Source organism: Apium graveolens, chromosome 2, assembly GCF_009905375.1.
Source record: "Apium graveolens cultivar Ventura chromosome 2, ASM990537v1, whole genome shotgun sequence".
In the NCBI taxonomy this organism is placed as follows: domain Eukaryota; kingdom Viridiplantae; phylum Streptophyta; class Magnoliopsida; order Apiales; family Apiaceae; genus Apium; species Apium graveolens.
Genome location: NC_133648.1, coordinates 116,108,882 through 116,130,308, shown reverse-complemented (window position 1 = coordinate 116,130,308; position 21,427 = coordinate 116,108,882). Strand labels below are relative to the sequence as shown.

Sequence of the window (21,427 nt, the reverse complement as noted above, 5' to 3'; positions counted from 1 at the left end):
ATCAGTACTTGTTTCCTTAATTTATTTTGGTCATTCTCACACTTGAAATTTATTTTCAGAATATTGGTTTTGCAGTGAAAATAATTGAATAAGTGGGAACAATTTAAATTTTGAATTAAAACTGACTTACCTAAATTAATGGGATTACTGGGTAAGTGGAACGGTTTTTTCTTGAAAACCTGCATGTGATAAGTCATGATTACTGTTTTCACGTGCCCATTAACTATTCATTATTGCTGCATGTCTGACAGGTGTCCAACGGTTATTTTTTTTTACCATGTATAAGTAAGGGAGAGAGAAGATTATACAATCTTTTATTTACTTTTACAGTTTATCTCTCTTTCTTTGCTTTTACTATCTCTCATCTCCTGACGTTGGTTTTTCATACAGACATTTTATCAAACACCTAACATGCACTCTTAATTTTCGATTCTTCTCATGGCACCTAAGGATTTGATCATTGATGGAGCTAAGTTCGTTCCAAATAACTATGCTGCAATTCTCGATCATGATGAAGCTCCGCCTGAGTTGCATTTTGTGCAAGATCTTCTTGCACACAGTGAAATTGGGTATGCATTGACCCAGCCTTCAGTCTTTTCAAGCCAACAAGTTCTGACGTTTTGGCGGACTGGGCATTTTGATAATGGTGGTGCAACTGGTACTCCCAGTATTGTTTTTGAAGTGGATGATTCTGAACATGTGGTAACTCCTGGTACAATTCGCAAGACCTTACATTTACCAAAAGGCTGTACTTTTTCAACACCGGAGGAATCAGTTCTACAAGAGTTAATGGACAGTTTGAGGTATGAAAAGAGTTTGACTAAGCTTGGACAGTTGAAACGGGCACATATCAGAAAGGAATGGAGCTTCTTCTTCGACTGCATCACTAAAGCCTTCGGGAATAAGTGTTCAAACTTTGATGTCATTCCAATAATGAGTCAGCACATCGTGTATGCTATTATTAACCAAACTCATTTTGATTTTGCAAGTGTTGTGATAGGTTTCATAGGGGATAGGATGACAGAGGATAGAAATGTAGTTTACTTTGCTAGATTATGTCAGCTTATATATACCTTTTGCTGTGCTGATGCCCCTCAACTAGCCAGTTCTTTATATCCACCCTTTAAAATTGCAAAATGAGCCTTTAATGACTTGGTAAATGCTGACCTTAAGAAAAAGGTGGTTAGACCTTTATAGATTCCTCAGTCTGTAAAACAGATCTTGGTGAATGTTGATCCTGAAACCTATAGATCTGTTTATCCTAATGTACAACCCAACACCACATCCCAAACACCACAGCAACCATCAGAACATACCACTCATACATCTATACCTCAACCCTCCCTCAGAACATATCTCAAATCATATCTCACAACTTCACAGACAGCTCAACCTTCATCCTCAGCACCTACTGTGAAGCCTTCATCTTCCAAGCCCAAGAGGACAAAGACTGTTCCTCAAACACCACAGAAGAGAAGGAGGATTGTTCTGAGAGATGAGTCTGATAGTGAGGAACAGGTTTCTGCATCAGAACCTGTTGTTAAAGAAGCTGAGAAAGTTTCTTCTCAGAAGGATTCTGGAATTGGGGGATCTAAGTTTCTCAAAACGCTTAGAAGAATGACTTCTGCTGAACCTCCCAAGGAATCTCCACCTTCAAAGAGATACCAGAAACAGAGAGATAAAAGGCCAGTTTCAGATGATGAGGAAGCAGCAACTAAGGAAGGAGATCAGGAATCTCTGATCTCACAAGAACCAGAATTTGCTGAAGCCACTGCTTCTCCATTGACCCTAACTCATGAAGCTGCTACAGAAAAGGCCAACACACCATATGTGTCTCCTGTACATAAGACTGTATCTCCTGTCAATCCAAGCACAAGTGCTGACATTGATATTCAGAACCTGGTTGTGCCTGAGGTACTTTACTTAGAAGCTCCAACAGCAATTAATCCATCTACAACACCTTTTCCTGATGCTACTAAAACTCCAGAATTGTCTCTAACACCTTCTCTGCATCTAGATGTTGATGATCAGAATATAGGTGAGCATCAGGATATGGCTGTTGATCAGAACTTCGAACCAGATCAGCACTTAGAGGATGATGTTGAAGCCTCAATTGCTTCTCATACTGTTGTTCTATCAGAAGATGCTGATTTTGTTAGTTCTGATGCTTCAAATGCTGACCCTACTGGTGATACTGCTATGAATGCAGATGTTGATGCAGCTGGTCCTTCAGGACATGCACCTCAGCAAATTATGCACAAAAGTGAGTTAGTCAAGAAGTTTACTCGAAGAGAAGCACCAGTGCCTTGGAGTGAAACTCCTCGAGAACAGGAGTGGACTAAGGAATGAAACTCAATTACCTTTGTTCCATCTGAAAAGATTCTTGCTGAGCACTTGACAAAAGCTGATGAAATGTTAATTAATGATGATTTCAAGACACAGCTTCGAGTCACTGCATTGAGTACTAGACATTTGCAAGGTCTCCATTCAACAACTCATGAAGAGTTACATAAAATTCAGGAAGAATTACTCAAGCAAGAAACAGTTCAGAAAATTGAAAAGAAAAAATTCTTTCAACCTACCTTTGACAGAGTTGTTTATATTGAGAAGACCCAAGAGAAGCAACAGTCTCAGATTGATGATATTTTGAAAAATCAAGCTTCTCAGCAATCTCAACTTGATGAAATCCAAGCCTCAGTGGAATTGCTTGTCTCTCTTAAGTTACCTGCTGATGCCAAAAGGGGGAGAAAGTAATTAAGTCCAAATGCAAAACTGATAAGACACTGAAGGGGAAGGATGATGAAAAAGATGACCAGGGAAACTCTGGAATGGGTGGAGGTCATGGTCAAGGTAGAAGTTTCTCATCAAGAGGAGCTGGAATTACAAGTCATAGGACAAGTTCTGATGCTGGAAAAAGAATTACTTCTGCTACTGGTAAAAGGATAAGTTCTGATGAATTTTTGGATCTTGATGAAGAAATGTCAAGACAGTTATTTCTTAAGAAAAATCCAGGAATGGACTTGGAGAGTCTGATGGAAGAAGAAGCTAGACTTAAATCAGAAAAAGTCAAATCTAAATCTGAAGCTTTTGTTAAAAAGAAACTTCCAAAGCTCAAAGGCATTGTGATAAAAGAAAGGACAAATCCTGAAATAACCAAAGCTAAATCACAACTGCAGATAGATCCAAGGTCCAAGGGCAAAGAGAAAGTTGGTGAACCTATCAAAGTTTATGTGCCTCCTGTGAATGAAGAAATTACTGATGAAGATGCTGATCTTGCTCTGACTTCAAGAAAAGTTTTTAAGACAACCTCTGACATGGCTCAAGTTGTTCAGAGTCAAGAGATAGTTAGTTCTGATATCTCAAAGAAGCAAGTAACCTCTGACATAGCTCAAGTTAACTTGATATCAGAAGATAAATCTAAGGAAACCTCTGACATTGCTCATGTTAAACCTTCGAAAATACTCCTAACAGGATTCACCAAAGCCAAACAGACTCAACCTTTGAAGACTGCTGTAAGTGGTTTTGAAGCAAGAGTAGTTACTAGAAAGGAAGCAAGAGATAAAACTGGATTGGGAAGTGCTGATGAAAGAAGAGTACAGAACACAACCAATGATCCAACTTCCTTAAGTGAATCAGGTATTGGAGCAACTCCTGAGAGATTGAATCAACTAGAATCTGTACAAATGTTTTACCATACCTACTTGAAAGAACACATCTTGTTGTACTTCATGACAGATGGTAGGATTTATCATATAAGGGAAAATGTCATTCCACTGAAGTATTTTGAAGAACTGGAACATGTATTATTCTTACTTCAAGTGAATGACAAAATAACATAAAGTGCTGCAAACTATTTGAAGAATCAGATTCAGAGACAGAAAAGGCTTTATTCTGTTAAGTCTGACAGCACATATCTTCCAAAGTACAGAGATCACAAGGGTGATATTGTTGAGATGAAGCCCAACTCTGCTAAGATTATAACTACCTTTCTGGGTTACAGGGCTGTGGAATTCAATCTTGAGTCTGACAAGGCATATTTGATCAGACTGGATCAGGACATAAAGAAAGCTAAAATTAATGATCTCAGGGCTGCAATCTTTCAAACTGGTGAAGATTCTGCAGAACTTAAAGATGCTAAAAGGAGGATGATTGATGAACTCAGATATGCTGAGAGATGTTTGTTGAAGAACTATCTCAGAATAACTCCTGACATCAGAGAGATCAGAAGATGAAGCCAAGTCAAGATCTACAACTACTTAAATTCTGATATGAATACAGACTGCAGTTGTTATCAGAAGTTAAAGATTGGTAAAGCTTTAAGAACTGTAAGTTGTAGCTATCTAGTCAAATTCTCATGTATTTGTACTTAATGTTTTTGACATCATCAAATATCTGTTAAACTTGTATATTATGCTAATTTACAAGTTGGGGGAGATTGTTAGATATATTTGATAATGTCATGACTAATGTGATTTATGTTTAGTTTACAGATCTTACTTAAACATGACAAATCAGTACTTAACTGAAATCAGCACTTATACTGAAGTCAGAACTTAAGTCATCAGTACTTAAGGTTCAGAAGATATTTATCAGAAGATAATATCAGGACTTAAAGGAAACGTTCAGATAAGGAAGGTAGTTGATTCACAGGAAGAGAAGATCGAGACAAACATAAGAAGAGATATGCATGAAGAAGAAATTCTATGAAGAATAGAATACTTGGAAGAAAAGATATCTGATTGATATATTTTAGGAAGCAGAATTATATTCCATATCAATTAGCGATTATCTTGTAACTGTGTAGTATATAAACACAGACATAGGGTTTACACTATAAGTGTTATCATAATCGAGAAGATTATTCATTGTAACCCTAGCAGCTCTCGTGATATTTGTTCATCACTGAAAAAGAACAGTTCCATACTGTAACAGAGTTTATTGTTTTGAATAAAGTTTGTTTTTTGTTACTTGAGTTATTAAAGTTCGATTTGATTGTGCTATACACTGTATTCACCCCCCTCTACAGTGTGTGTGACCTAACAAAGCTGCGATTAATCGAATTTGTGATAAATTCTGGCTTTCTGCACATTGACGAGTGTAGTTGCGAATCAAATTCACTGAGATCTCGAGGTTTATTCTTTATACTTCTTGTTTTTCGTATTGTGATCTTCAATATCGAGTTTTTTGTTCTCGATTCTTGTTTATGCCTGATCTGTGATCGATTTGCAATTTCTATCATATTTTTGTTAGAATTACGGTTGAACGTTCTTCAGTACTTTGATATGTTTGATAAGTTGTTGAGGATTGTTTTTGTTTGAGCAAATGGCTGTAAGAGGCACTAGTAGTCTTAGTGAAAACATTTGAAACATTCATAATAGAGCAAATATGCAAGCGAATCAAGATGTCAATAGTGTGTATTATATTCATCCATCAGATGCTAATTCAACTCAACTAGTTTCTGTAAAATTCAATGGAGTTGGATTCACTAATTAGAAAAGAGCCATGGTGTTGTGTTTGTCAGCGAAAAATAAAGTAGGTTTTGTCACTGGTTCCATAACAAAACATGTTGCTACTTCACCTGATGTTAAAGCCTGGGAAAGATGTAATGATCTAGTTTGCTCATGGCTCTTGAATAGTCTTGATGAAAATCTTGCTAAGAGTGTTTTATTCTTCAACACTGCTCAAGAAATTTGGGCTGACCTAGAGGATCGTTTTGGATATGCATCTGTTACACAGATTTATGCTTTGGAACAACAATTAACAGAGTTAAGTCAAGGTGCTAAATCTATATCTGATTTCTTTACAGAGATCAAAACGCTTTGGGATGCTTTGAATGATGCTAGTCCTTTACCTGCTTGCACTTGTCATCTATGTACTTGTAATCTCACTAAGAAAGTGCATCAAAGAGAACATGATCATAGATTGATTCAATTTATGATGAAGTTTGGTGAAAGATTCTCTACTGTAAGGGCAAACATAATGATGCAGATGCCACTTCCATCAGTTGCTACAATTTTTAGGATGTTCTCACAGAAGGAAAGACATCAGGAGATTTCTCATAACAATTCTAACACAGAATCTCTAGCTTTCTTGGCAGATACAAAGAAGAATTATCATAAAGGCTCGGGTTCAGGAAGCAACTTTCAAGGACAAGCTACTGGTAATTCTAGCTCTTATGCTAACAAATCAGGCTCTCAAAATGCTGGTCCTCCTAAGAAAGGATCCAAATATTACTGTACTCACTGTAAAGTGAATGGACATAGCATTGAAAGATGCTTCAAAGTTAATGGATATCCACCTGGATTCAAGCCTAATAGAGACAAGAAAGCTGCTGTAGCTTCTAGTACTGAAGAGTCTGTTCATCAGAATCAGAATAATTCTATCTCTGTTGCACAATACAACCATTTGGTGTCACTGCTCAGCAATCAGAGTATTTCTTCACAGACCAAAGAACCTACTGACCATGCAATGTTGGCTGGTAAATTTTGTTTCTTAACAGATCATAATAAAGAACACAATTGGCTCATTGACAGTGGAGCCACTGATCATATATGTTCAGACTTGAGTTCTTTTACTCATTACACAGCTATACCTTCTCCTGAATATATTACAATTCCTGATGGTAAAAAGGTGGATGTATTACATCTTGGTATAGTTCAGTTAACCAAAGATTTGACTCTACACAATGTGCTACATGTACCAGATTTTCAATTCAATTTGTTATCTGTTCAAAAGTTGTGTCAAGAGTTTAATTGTGAAGTGCTGTTTACTGCTGATAAATGCATCTTACAGGACCATTCTCAGAAAAGGTCACAGATGCTTCTTGGTGAGCTGCAGGGAGGTCTTTACAGCATCAACAAAGGCACATCAAAGAATATCTCTCAATCCTATTGCAATACTGCAGTTAGTGCAGATGTCTGACATTTAAGGCTGGGTCATATTCCTTTCACTAAATTGAAGCTAGCTCTTCCTCAAGTTTCTTTCAAGGATTCTACTAAGGAAGTAATATGTAAAATTTGTCCTATGGCTAAACAGACAAGAGCTAGTTTCCCTCTTAGTACTATCAAAACTACGTGTGTTTTTCAGCTAATACACATTGATGTTCGGGGTCCTTATCAAATAAAGACTCATTCTGGTTGTAATCAATTTTTAACAATTGTTGATGATTTTAGTCGATTTACATGGGTGCATTTGCTTAAGCATAAATCTGAGTGTGCCAAGGTGCTTGCTAATTTCTTTCAGTACATTGAAACTCAGTTTAAAGGCAAAGTGATCACTGTTAGATCTCATAATGCTAAAGAGTTGGCACTTGTAGATATGGCTGCTTTATTTCAACAAAAGGGAATTCATCATCAAATGAGTTGCAGTTATACTCCACAACAGAATGGAGTTGTGGAAAGGAAACACAGGTTCTTACTTGAAACTGCCAGATCTCTTTTCTTTCAGTCTAAGGTTCCATCTCAATACTGGGGTGACTGTATTTTGTGTGCAACCTATCTAATTAATAGGCTTCCCTTACAAAGCATTGGTAATAACACTCCTTATTTTAGGTTGTATAAAGAAACACCTGATTTGCAACACTTAAAATCTTTTGTTTGTTTGTGTTTTGTGTCCACCTTACTTGTTCATAGGCACAAATTTGATCCCAGAGCCCATGCTTGTGTCTTTCTAGGATACTCTAACTCTCAGAAAGGATATAAAGTTCTGAATCTTTCCACTCATCAAATATCTGTCTCTAGGGATGTTATTTTCCATGAAAATAATTTTCCTTTTCATACCTCCAATACACATTCTGATTCAGACATATATCTACCTTCACAAATCATGTCACTATTTGATTGTGATACACCTATTTTTTCATCTGATTCATGTCAGTCTCATACTCCAACTATACTTCATGAGTCTACACTTGACTCCTCTGATGTCATTAACATAAGCACAAATGTCTCTAATCCTGAAGTTGTTCCTACTTCTGCACCTGTTTCTAATACTAAACCTGTTCTCCGGAGGTCTACTAGACCACATCACACTCCTTCACATTTGAACTCTTACAAATGTTATACTTCAACTTCTACACCTCATTGGTGTAATCTGATTCAACATGATCCTAACATGTCTTCTAAATGCAATATTGTGGAACCTCAATCCTATTCTGAAGCTTCTAAAGATCCTTTGTGGATTGCTATTATGCAAGCTGAATTAAAAGCTTTGCATGATAACCACACTTGGGATTTAGTTCCCCTTCCTCCTGGCAAGAAACCTATAGGCAGTAAATGGGTGTTTAAAGTCAAACTTAAGTAAGATGGTAATCTTGATAGATGCAAAGCAAGACTTGTAGCTAAAGGATTTAATCAGAAATTTGGAATTGATTATGAGGAGACTTTTTCTCCTGTTGTCAAAATGGGGACTGTTAGGACTTTGATTGATGTAGCTGCTAGCAAAAACTGGCCATTATATCAACTAGATGTCAACAATGCATTCTTGCATGGTGACTTAGTTGAACAAGTGTACATGAAATTGCCTGAAGGTCTTCCTAATCCAGATAACTTGGTCTGTTTGTTGAAAAAATCTATATATAGATTAAAACAAGCTTCTAGGGTCTGGAATGCTAAACTGGTTGCAGAGTTGATTAATCAAGGGTTCAGTCAATCTAAGAATGACTACAGCTTGTTTATTAAGAGGCATGATGGTAAGATTTGTGTTGCTGCAGTTTATGTTGATGATGTTATTCTAACTAGTATTGATCTTGCTGGAATGCAATCTTTAAAGTCTCATTTGCATAACTTGTTCGGTATTAAAGACTTGGGCAGGTTACATTACTTCTTAGGCATAGAAGTGGATTATTTAGATAATGGTATTATGCTTAGTCAAAGAAAGTTTGACAAAGATTTGTTAGGTACTGGTTTCTTTGATGTTACAAAGAAGTCAACAACTCCATTACCCTTAAATTTGAAGCTGTCTAAAACAGATGGGGATCCTATTCCAAATCCTGCAGATTATAGATCTCTTGTTGGTAAGCTCAACTACCTAACTAATACCAATACCAGACCAGATCTTTCTTTCACTGTGCAAGCTTTGAGCCAATTTATGAATGAACCTAGAACTTCTCATTGGTCTGCCTTACATCATACAATGAGGTATCTTGCAGCTACATCTTCTCAAGGCATTTTGTTGCAAAGTTCTGATAATATTCTTCTTCAAGCCTTCTCTGATGCTGACTGGGTGATTCTAGACGATCGATCACTGGCTATATCTTGATGTTTGGTAAGTCTCCAATCACTTGGAAATCTAAGAAATAACCTACTGTATCAAAATCATCTTCAGAAGCTGAATACAGGGCTATGGCCTCTGCTGCTTCTGAAGTAACTTGGATCATTCGATTGCTTGAAGAACTTGGAGTCAATAATCTTATACCTGTTACTTTGCACTGTGATAATCAATCCGCATTATACATTGCTAAAAATCCCGTGTTCCATGAAAGAACCAAGCATATCGAGCTTGACTGTCATTTCACCAGGGATAAAGTCCTAGAAGGTTTGATTCAGTTGACATACTTGCCTACTAAATCTCAGTTGGCTGATGTTTTTACCAAGGTGGCACCATCTCCACATTTTAATTCTCTTATGTCCAAGTTAGGCTTGTCTCCTGCCATTGTCGACCTGCCAAACTTGAGGGGGATAATGAAATTTCCAATACACATTCTGCACAATCAGTTTCCACATCAGAAGCGTTAGCTGTCTCAGCTGTCATAGCAGATGTCACTTGACACGTCAGCTAGTTGGTTATACATTGGAATTCCTGAAAGTTAGTTACAATATATAGTCTGTTACTTTGTATTCAGAGAAGTTTTTTAGCTGTATCTTTTCTTGGTTTTATTGTCATCTACTCTTGTTTAGCTAGTAAGTGCAGAATGTAAACATTTCTCTTATTCATCAAATGAATAAAGATCATATATACATTTAGTGTTCATCTCTCGTGTGTAATCATGTTCATTATGTAGAGATTATCAGAGATCAAGAGCAAAAGTCTGAGTATATAGAGGCACGATTCCAAAGAACACACCTTTTGAGTTGTTAGGTTTGAGCCCCGAGATTTTTGAGAAAAGAGTAACACCTTGTATTAATAATTTAATCGACGTGTTATCACCTTTATAGAAGAGTCTGACATCGTCTGCAAAGATTAAATGTGTTAGACTAGAACTCAGTGTGCCAGTGATATTTAAGGAAGCTGACTTCATAAAACTGTTGATGTATATAGTAAGCACTTCCATAGCAAGTACGAAAAGAGAAGGCGAAACTGGGCCGCCTTGTCTCAAACCTGAGCAGCCTGGGAAGAAACCTTTAAAAGCTCCATTTATTTTCACTGAAAACATATAAGTGGTGACACAACAACGAAGCCAACTCAGTAATTTACTTTGGAAGCCCATAAGGTGCAGCGTTTTAAAGATAAGGGACCAATCCAGAGTATCAAACGCTTTACTAATGTCCAACTTGCAAGCAACCCGAGGTGCACCTGAATTAAGATGATAATCTCTACATAATGCTTGTGCCAACATCACATTGTCCCCAAAACTGCTAGATTTTGGGATACTAAATCCGGTAAGATTCTCCTCAATCTTGTAGCAAGAAGCTTGGATATGCATTTATAAAATGCATTGCAGCAAGAGATAGGCCGAAAGGCCCGAAACTGATTCATGGAAGCCGCATTTGCAGTTTTGGGCACTAGGGCAATGGCAATGGAGTTTACCATAAGGGCCATATAATTGTCACTGAAAAATTGAAGAATAGCAGCTGTAACAAGATGGCCTGTTATGTGCCAAGTTTTGGTCAAAAAATTATGGGGGAAAACCATCCGGCCCAGGGCTGCGATTTACTGCCATAGACTTGAAAGCATTCAACACGTCTTCAGAAGTGAAAGCCAGATCTAAGTCCTTAATCTGATCTTCAGTTAACCTAGGGAACTCTAAGTGTGAAAGAATGTCGTCCACTTCATTCGATTTGCACAGAATCTGCTTAAAGTAATAAATTGCTACTTTAAATATATCTCTGTGAGAAGTGCATACAGCTCCATCTTTGTCCTCTACCTTCAAAAGTTTAATAGAATTCCATCTTCCTTTGCATAAATTGAAGAAATAACTACTATTATTATCTCCTTTGTCGAGCCATTTAATCCAAGTTTTTGGTCGTACCAATTGTTCTTCATTTAACAAAGCAAGGTGATACTCATCCATAAGTTTACTTTCCTCCTCACATTGTGCTCTAGTAGGATTAGTGCCCAAGTTACCTGGAACCGAATTAAGAGCATCTGTAGCTGTTCTGACCCGCTTACGAAGATTTCCCAGACCAAGATTCATTTCTTTGAGGGCTGATTTGCCTTTCCTCATTTTTGACGTCAAAATGAACTAAAGGTCACCAAAAATGTGAACTCGCCAAGCTGTCTCAATAGTAGGGAGAAAGTTCTCATCCTCAAGAATGAGATGAAAGAGCTGAAAAGGCTTAAAAATCCTTTCTCTAATAATACCGAGGTTAACCACAGCAGGGCAGTCATCTGAGAGGCCTCTGTTCAGGAAATGAGCAGTAGACAAATCATATACTTCAAGCCATTTCTCATTAACTAAGATTCTATCGAGTTTCCTCATAAGAGGGGTGTCAAGATTACAATCCACCAAGTAAAATGCTCGCCTTGATAACACCAGTCAGAAAGCCCTAATGATCACATTCTTTAAAATCGTTAATACCTCCAAGACATCTGGGCATTGCACCATTAGTTTCATGAGCAGCAAGAAATATGTTAAAATCACCCATTGTGCACCATGGTTGAATTTTTACCATTGAAAGAATTTAGACTGTTAACGCGAGCAAGGTCAGCCCACAAGGCCCTACGGTTAACGACCTCATTATAGGCATAAACCATAGTGACAACTGACAACACATGAAGAAGAGTCATTGACCTTCGAAACATTGCAAGTAATATACTGGCTACATAAGCAAATGTGAATAACTTTCCAGACAAGAGGATCCCAAACAAACTATACTCAACCATTATGGTGATACTCATGGTTAAATAAACACTGAAACTGAGGAGAGATTAGAGACGAAACAAAAGAAGCTTTTTCCTTTTTAACATGTGCTTCAAGTAGAGCAACCAAACTAATCTTATTTACGCTGAAAAAATCCTTGTAGAAGGCTATTTTATCATGAAGCCCTCTCATGTTATAGGAACAAAAGTCTATCTCCATAAGATTAGGACGATTGAGAAGAGGGTGGGGGGGCGAAAGTTGCTGCTTCTGTTTTAGCTTGAGTTTCTTTAGCTGTGATTTAGATAAACCTTTTGATTGGTCAGAATTCCCTTCCTCAAAGGAATCAGGATGGAGTTCAGCTCTCTTTGAGTCAATTTCGTCGACAAGTTTCAGATTTTTTAAAGTCCTTAGAGGGGTAGGAGAGATGTCTTCAGCTGGAGATGAAGGTGCACGAGCCTTTCTCTTAACTTCAGTCCAACCACCAGAAATAATATTAGGGGATGAATCCAAGTTATTGGCAGCAAACTGGTCCAGCCACCACCAGCTTTTTCTGCATTTAAATCACTCTGCCCAGCCGATTGAGCTTCATCCAAAGCATTAGTCATAGATTTAGGAGCAGTGTTAGTTCCAGATATGTAATCTTTATTTATGAGAACCCAAACTCTTTTGACTAACGGGAAAGCACTGGAAGAGTGACCCAAGGATTTACAAGCTTCACAAGATCGAGGACGAACAGGGTACGTAACATAAACGTTAGTGACATAAGTTTCTTCCGTCACAGGATCAAGGGCATTTGCAAGGATCTCATTTGGTAAAGGGTCACCAAAATCACAATTTACACACATTTTGGCAAAAGGAACCATTTCAAGCTTAGAAGTCAAAGAATCCGCAACTACAGGTTGCCCCACTACACTAGCAAGCCAGCTCAGACCTTCATCTGTCCAATAACTCTCAGGTACATTAGAGAGCTTGATCCAAAGTGGCATAGAAGATATTTTAGAACAGATAACCCGGTTAATAATAGCACTCAACTTTAAAAGTTTATGCCCCCAAATTGTAACCATCCCATAAAATCTTGCCTCTATTCTAACAGTGGTAAATATATAGAGACGGGTCTCCGAGCTCATATGTCTGGTGTGAAGTTTTAAAAAAACCTGCATAATATAATCTGAAGTCTTCAACATTAGTCAGTCAACCAAGTAAGAAAATACTATAAGGAATAACTTCGAAAACCACATTTCCAGAATAAGGCAACTGAAAATGATGATTGATAATACTTGAAAATGATATTAACATGAGATCAGACAGATCAATACTCCAAACAACAGACAACTGATAGGTAAGTTTCAGAAATTTTCTAGGCCACGGACTAGCTTTGAATGAAGATTATGCATGCTTTATGCGACAATATGACAATATCACATGCATTGTATTGCAAAGGATTTAACAATCAAAGCGTCAATTATTTATGATCAAATCGCTAATTCTATAATTGTAACTCTTGTAAAAAATTAAGGAAAAGAATGACGCGTGAATGATATTCATCTGACTACAGAAAAGTCAGCGACTCTGATAACCTCTTTCATAAAAGAAAGATGCATTGATACTAAAGTACAGAGGGTTACAGGAGCAACCACTAGTGTCCCAAATAATTTTCCCACCTTCTTGAGAGAAAGTAACTTCAAGATTTTATACAATGTGCCAAATTAACAGAACAAGAGAGTTATGGTCTAAAATTGTGTTCAAAATAGGCCGACAAAAGACATGAAAAATATAAATTTATCTTAATGTACGGGTGAAACACAGTTGAGGAATCTGAAGCTAACACTAAATTTGTAGATACAAGAGCCTCAATTTTCAAATTTAAAGGTAGAGGACTTGTCCAGACAAAGGAAGCAGCACAAGTAACAGATAAGAAGTTGGTATTATAAAAGAATTGCATGCACAAGTTAGACTAGCTTACAGAAGAAGCTATTACAGGAGCAACCACTAGTGTCCCAAATAATTTTCCCACCTTCTTGAGAGAAAGTAACTTCAAGATTTTATACAATGTGCCAAATTAACAGAACAAGAGAGTTATGGTCTAAAATTGTGTTCAAAATAGGCCGACAAAAGACATGAAAAATATAAATTTATCTTAATGTACGGGTGAAACACAGTTGAGGAATCTGAAGCTAACACTAAATTTGTAGATACAAGAGCCTCAATTTTCAAATTTAAAGGTAGAGGACTTGTCCAGACAAAGGAAGCAGCACAAGTAACAGATAAGAAGTTGGTATTATAAAAGAATTGCATGCACAAGTTAGACTAGCTTACAGAAGAAGCTATTACCGCATTAGGCCTCTTCTATTGTCGGAACAAGAGATCCAATAGTCATCAATGCAGTCATGCAAGACAACAGAAAGTTCTTTCGGTACTGAAAATGCACTAACCTGCAAAGAAGCAAGTCATGTGGATAGCTGGATATAATATTGCAAAACTAGAACTTTACACTTTAAGCATATTTCGACCTTTGTCTTAAACAGATTTTTCTCGCAGCTGCATGATAATTGATTTAATGCCCTTAGGTACTCTTCTTTTAAGAATCATTTATGACTGCATACATATCTCTCACTCTTTTTTTTCTTAATAAAATCTATTAACCAATAAAGCTATTTACAAGAGAAATACCTAAGACATACCCCGAGAGCTAGAAGAGGACAGACCCCTCTCTAGAACAAAAAAGAAGCAACTAGAAATGCTATCAGCAGAGAAAAATACTCAATAATCTGAGTATAAAATGCTACTAATAGTTGGGTCTTTAAGAACCACCTTTTCAAATTGGCTGCTAGCATGGACTTTGGCATGAACCATTTGCTTTATTAATTTAAAACAAACTACGTGCTGGTCTTCATTGAGATACATGGGCCCGGGCATTACGTTCTAACCAGATAAAATAGATAGCAAACCCTAATAAAAAGATATGTATTTGAGCTTAATAGCAATGTTTGAACTGGTTTAGATGAAATCCAATCTGGGGACCGAGTAGAAGTATATTCTTTAGAGCAAGCCATATTATGAAAGGAGGCATCATATTATAATGTAAATCTCATTATCACAAGAATAATGAGATTTTTTGCATTTCAAACTCCAAAAGAAGTCTGGCTATTAATCTAATTAGAGCCTCTAACCTAAATACCTGATGAACTTAGCTCCCAAAAGTATCTCTTTCATCATTTAATTCAAAAAAAATGCACTCGTGTAAAAAAGAATAGTAAAATAACTATTAACTGCATCAAACAAATTTGTCAGTCAACATACTTCTGTTATACCGGGTCATGTGCTCGTAGCCCCAAATGAAGATATAATTATTTTCATGTGCCCTTATGTTCTAAACTTGAGAAATTGATCAGCATGATATCAAGATTTGACTTCTTGATCAACAAAAAGTATCACCAATAATCACCGCAAGAACAATTTCCATCCTTGAAATGATGGAAACGATTAGAATCTCTCACAATGATCTCCCTTTCAGTTATCTTTGAAATCAATTTAGTTGCATTGTGGCAATCACCACAAACTCTCAAGTTCTTAAATATTCTAATAGTTGTCTTAGGAGGAGTGCTGATAATTCCATATGCAATAGCCAATCTTTCACTGTGACTTGTAAGTATGTGTTGCTTCTCATCCTCCTCAACATCCTGCAATACAAAGCTATAGTCTGGAACATAACCAAGGCTCTTAATTTTATCAGTCAAAATTTCTAACTCATTGTATATGTCTTCACATTGGGGGTGAGACTGGTTTCCTGTATAAAAGACTTCAACTTTATTATCGATTTCCATAGAGCTCCACCCAGGAGTCTTCCTCAGTCCCCTGTCTCTAGCTAATGATCTGACTTGGTCTACCCCTTCCCATTTCCCAACATTTGCATAAATATTTGATAAAAGTACATAGTAGCCAACATTCTCTGAATCAACTTCAAATAAGCGGTTTGAAGCCAAGTTACCTAACTCAACATTTCCATGGATTCTACAAGCTCCAAGAAGAGCACCCCAAATTGAAGCATCAGGCTGTAAGGGCATGCTCTTAATGAAATTGTATGCTTTATCTAAATGTCCGGCCCGGCCAAGCAAATCAACCATGCAGCCATAATGCTTCAAACTTGGTTTGACCCCACACTTGTGCATCAGATCAAAACACCACTGACCCTGAGAAACTAAACCTGAATGGCTGCAAGCTGACAATAAGGATACAAAGCTTACATGATCTGGATTTACCCCCTCATCAAGCATATCTCCGAATAACTGCAGACACGTCTCGCCATGGCCATGAATTGCATGACATGAAATAACAGCATTCCAAGGGATTGGATTTCTTCTAGGGACTTCGTAAAACAAGGACATTGCATCGTTTAGTCTCCCACATTTTCCATAGAGATCAACGAGGCTGGTCCCCACAAAGACATCTAAGTTGAAACCAGCTTTCAGTGTATGTGCATGAATTTTTGTCCCTCCTCGCAGGCTTCCTACATGAGCATATGCTGGCAAAACACTAACCCAAGTTGCTTCATTTGGTATTATATTCTCACAGTTTTCCAGCATGCTATAGACTTCAATCGCCTCACTTGCAAAGCCATTCTGAGCATAGCCTGTTATCATTGTATTCCAAGAGATTAAATCTTTCGAAGGAAGCTCTTCAAAAACTTTCAGGGCCGAGTCCATAATACCCAACTTTGCATACATGTCCACAACTGCATTTCCGACGGCGACATGCTCCTGAATCCAGCATCTTTTTAGTATAAATGCATGAAGAGATCCACTATTTTGAGAATCCTGGGTTTGAGCAACACTAGAAGCTAAGCTCACTAGAGTCAAAAAATCAGGTTGAACGTCATGCAATTGCATCTCTCGGCATAAGTCAAGGGCAGTATCTGGATTATAGTTCTGCTCATATGCAGCAATTAATGAGTTCCAAGAGACCAAATCTCTCTCCTCCATCAGATCAAAGACCTTCTGAGCATTCCCCAATAAACCAAATTTTGCATACATGTTAATCAGAGCATTACCCACAAACAGATCAAATTCTAACCCATGCTTTATTGCGTACAAGTGTATCAAACATCCCCGACAAAAGTCATCTATTTGAGCACAGACTGAAAGTATGGTTGAAACAGTTACTGGGTCCATTGCAATTCCCTCCATCCTCATTTTATCCAAGATCTCAAGTGCCTCCACACCATAACCATTCTGACAAAGTCCAGAAATTATAGCATTCCAACAACCCTGGTCACGGTATGTCATAACATTGAAAATTTCACGAGCAACACGAAATGAGCCAAATTTGCAATACATGTGCACCAATGCAGAGGCAACAAACACGTCCAGCTGAAAACCCATTTTAAATGCCCACGTATGTATTTGACTCCCATCAATCAAGTTACCACAAGCTTTCAACACAGTAGGAAACGTATAGAAATCAGGACGAACATCAGCAGTCATCAACATCTTCGACAAACATTTCACCGCATCACGATAACAACCATTACGAACATAAGAAGACATCATCGAATTCCACGCAAACACATTCTTACTTGAAATAAAATCAAAAATTCTCCGGGACATATATATTTCACCCATATGAGCATAGTGATTAACAAGTTGAGTTGATACAACAACATTTTGAGCCTTTCCGGACACAATAAGACGAGCATGAAGACACTTGGCACGACCGGTTTTATTGCGAGATTCAAACTGAAGCTCAAAATCAATCTTTCTAGCAATCCTCTCAATGCCATTAGACGAAACTTGCAAACAACTAACAACATTTGAATATAATCGATTACGGGTACATTTCTCTAGTCGAAAATCCGAAAAAAGCCAACCTTTGCAGGCTACCTGAAATCTATACAAATAAACAAAAAACTAAAATCAGAGCAAAACCAAAATCTTGCATCACCTATGTTGTCATTAGCAATATAATAAACACCTAAGTTTAGAAATTTCGAGAAAATACAAAAAGATCACATTTTTAACTAAATAGCAGAAAAATTAATCCATATACACACAATCTAACATGAAATTTCGAGGAAAAACAAATAAATATCACATTTTTAAGCTGAAGAGCAGAAAAAACAATGTATATATACACATATGTAACATGAAATTTCACGAAAATGATAAAGCAACCAAGAGATTGTGAACTAAAAAGCAAGAATTAATACCTGAACATACATAAATCTTTTTGATTATATGAATGTGAACATAAATGTAATTTGGGGTTTAGGGTTTAAGAGAGTACCACTGAGTGTGATGATTGAACAGAGAGAGAGTACAGAGAAGTCGGGTCAAACGGAAAAAACTGATTGGGTTATTAAATTAAAATTCAAATTATGATTTTATTAATTAAGTTCAACTCAATTAATTAAATAACTAATATTGAATTTATAATTATATAATTTAAATTCAATATTTAAATATTAAAACTCCTTTTAAACGTTCTTAGTGTGACCATTTAGGTTATTATTATGTTGGAAATACTTTTAGTATCCAATAATAAAATTATAAATAATAAATAATGAGCGTCATCTATTAATACACGATTGTTACCAAATTAATAATAATAATTGGTGATTCAATTAAACCTTTCATGAATAATGTATAATATAATATAAGTCAAACTTGAGGCATGCATTGTGTCATCCTCTAATCCGGGTTTCCTTGATCAATGATTAAATTATTAAACAAATCATTATTTGAGCACGGCCATGCATTTTATAGTCTCACTCAATCAAGAGGCCAAAAATATCACTCCTTAATATCGGAGGGCTAAATCTCATCTAGATCATTCATATTTCTCATACGATTCACAATATACCCAATGTCTACTTTATTATTATCCGGTCAAGGATAATTTTTAATAGAATCAAAATATATTAATTCCCGTATAGAAATATAATGAATTCACGTATAAGGACCAATACAGCATTATCACTGTGAGATTAACTTATGACACTATAAACATGTAGTATCTCATAACAGGTCAATCCAGCACCATGTATCTAATATGGGGGCCGGTTTACAACAAATGGTTGTTGTAGATCGGTAGATAACAAACAGTTTTTCCACTGTTGGATGGTGGATCCTACGGTTGGGATTAAAAACAACATGAAGGGGACCGCGAAAATTGTCTGCGGTACAGTGTAATTACCAAAATACCCTTAACCCACGGACCGCGGATAATTTCAACGGTTGGGGTCATTTTTTCTTTACCAAATACCTAGTAAACCACACAGAAACACAGTTTAAACACACACAAAACAAAGAGAGCAAAAGAGAGACACAGGCACAATAGCAACCGCAACAAACACTAAACGCAACAAATCGAGCATTGAATCGTTCCCTTTTTCCTAATTAAGGTATATAATCGATCACTTTTTGTTATTTTCTGTTTTATTGATATGATTTTTTGTATTTTTGTTGTTGTTGTAGATTTGATTTTTTATATGTTATTCGAATTTTTAGGGTTAATTAATGTATGAATTATAGTATGATTAAATTCGAATTAACGTATGATTTGTAGTATGATTAAATTGAAATTTTTAGATTTGTTATGCTTAATAATTTCGAATTATTTATTTGATTGGTTGAATTTTTTGATATGAAATTAAATTCGAGTTTTTAAATTTATAGTGTAAAAATTGAATTTGTAATTATAAATTTAGGGTTAAATTCAAATTTTGATATGATTAAGAATTTGTAGTTATGAATTTAGGGTTAAATTTTCTGATTCTAAAAATAATTTAGGGTCAAATTTAGGGTTAAATTTCAACGCATAATATTTTAATGTAATTAACATATGATTTAGGGATGATTTTTACAATAAGTTGGTAATTAATTCGAGTTTTGGTAAATAGTTCGAACAAATGAGTGTATAATTACGAATTTTGTTTGCAATATAGTTGAAAATCAAAATTAAATTCGAATTTATGGGTAGTTAATTCAAATGTATTGTGTACGTGGTAGTTATATACGTGGTGATTGTTTTTATTGTGTACATGGTGTTTAAATTTGGTATTTTAAATCGAAAAATATTGTTCAACGCGTAGTGATTGATGAATTCTATTTACAATATTTTCAGGTATGGCTAATTTTGATAATTTCGGGAATATGTTGTCGGGTCCGAACGTGCATAACGTTATTTGGGATAATCGATATCATGTTAGTGCAAATGTTTGGGACGGTACAGGGAGAGAGGAGTTGCAGAACTATTCTAGAAACAAGTGATTGCACGATTGGAAGTTAAGGAAACCACATAGGGAATTGTTACATGTGACGACCTCAACTCCGGGGTCAGGGGCTGACGTCACCAAAATATAACAAGCTACAAATATAAATTACTAATTAAATTTTATTATAAAACACGACCCCAAACCAGGAGCCGATGCAGGTTCAAGTATTATTTAGGTTACAACACAACAATTAACTTATTCCATAATCTGATACCCTAACTTATTACAGCAACTCATCAGACCTCAGAGTCTGATACAACTACCTCAGAGGAGCTGGGACCGGAGGGGGCTGACACTCTACTCTGCCCTGGTCTTCTAGACATCTGCAGTAAATAAGTACAAAACAAGTTGTAAGGGTGAGTAATCAATTGCTCAATAGTACCACTATATGAATAACAAGTAAAACAATGTATATGAAAACAGTATAGGAACAAATATCAGATCTCGTTTATGAAAACAAGTCAAACAGGTACAAACTGGATATCAAAACTAGCATGCTCTGAAAAACAATATCATCTGTAGTGTGATGTGTAAAAATACCAGAGTCCAATTTTAGCATGCTATTGTATTTTCCAAAATCACTGTCCCATTACAGGAACCATAACTCATCTATCTCGTTACGGGGACCACCAAAACCGTTTGTTCCGTTACAGGAACCACTAAACCAAAATCTGATATATAATTGGATGAATCCTAGGGACAGCTGATCAGTCTATCCCACCACAATTTGTTCTAGAACTCAAAGACTAGCTAGGTCTCTGTCATGCTAGACTAAGCGGTCTAAATAGGGCGCGCAACGGACCTAACCTCTTACGCAACCATGTTGGGCCGTTACGGGCCTCTTACGCAGCCATCCACTATCTGATCCTTTTTTATCCAGTTTTCAAAATTAATTACACCTATCTTTTTTTAAACAATTATCTCACAGCACACATTCTAAAATCTTTTCAATTTAATCACAATCTAGAGATAGGCATTTTCAGAAGTTACTTTTTCCCCAAAATATCAGTTAATAAAACATATTTAAATACGGGGAATACGTAACTTAAAACGTTATGTTCCAATACATAATTTAAATCAACAATCATTCATATATACTGAACTGTAAAAGATTTGTTCAGGGGTACTTGCCTTGCGAA

The 21,427-nt window shown here is 36.4% G+C and overlaps 2 protein-coding genes across 8 annotated transcripts; both read right to left on the bottom strand.

Annotated features, from left to right (window-relative positions):
* Positions 1-8,918: 8,918 nt before the first annotated feature.
* On the bottom strand, positions 8,919-18,359 carry LOC141707778 (pentatricopeptide repeat-containing protein At4g33990). 7 transcript variants are annotated; one of them, XR_012569153.1, is made up of 5 exons: positions 18,222-18,359; positions 15,320-17,902; positions 14,351-14,451; positions 10,063-13,187; positions 8,919-9,798 (listed from the first exon to the last, which is right to left on the bottom strand). XR_012569153.1 is itself a non-coding variant. In XM_074511137.1 (2 exons), exons 1-2 carry the CDS (start codon positions 18,227-18,229, stop codon positions 15,451-15,453), a joined length of 2,460 nt encoding a protein of 819 aa, XP_074367238.1. In that variant the 5' UTR covers positions 18,230-18,359; the 3' UTR covers positions 14,469-15,450. The 7 variants fall into 7 exon arrangements, 1 of the variants encoding a protein (XP_074367238.1); XR_012569154.1 differs by lacking the exon at positions 8,919-9,798 and having other exon boundaries at positions 9,843-13,187; positions 15,331-17,902; XR_012569155.1 differs by lacking the exon at positions 8,919-9,798 and having other exon boundaries at positions 9,843-13,173; positions 15,331-17,902.
* On the bottom strand, positions 11,402-13,146 carry LOC141692474 (uncharacterized). The gene is made up of 4 exons (XM_074497336.1): positions 12,546-13,146; positions 12,040-12,486; positions 11,801-11,921; positions 11,402-11,681 (listed from the first exon to the last, which is right to left on the bottom strand). The coding sequence occupies exons 1-4, from the start codon at positions 13,144-13,146 to the stop codon at positions 11,402-11,404; spliced, it is 1,449 nt and encodes a 482-aa protein (XP_074353437.1).
* Positions 18,360-21,427: the final 3,068 nt, after the last annotated feature.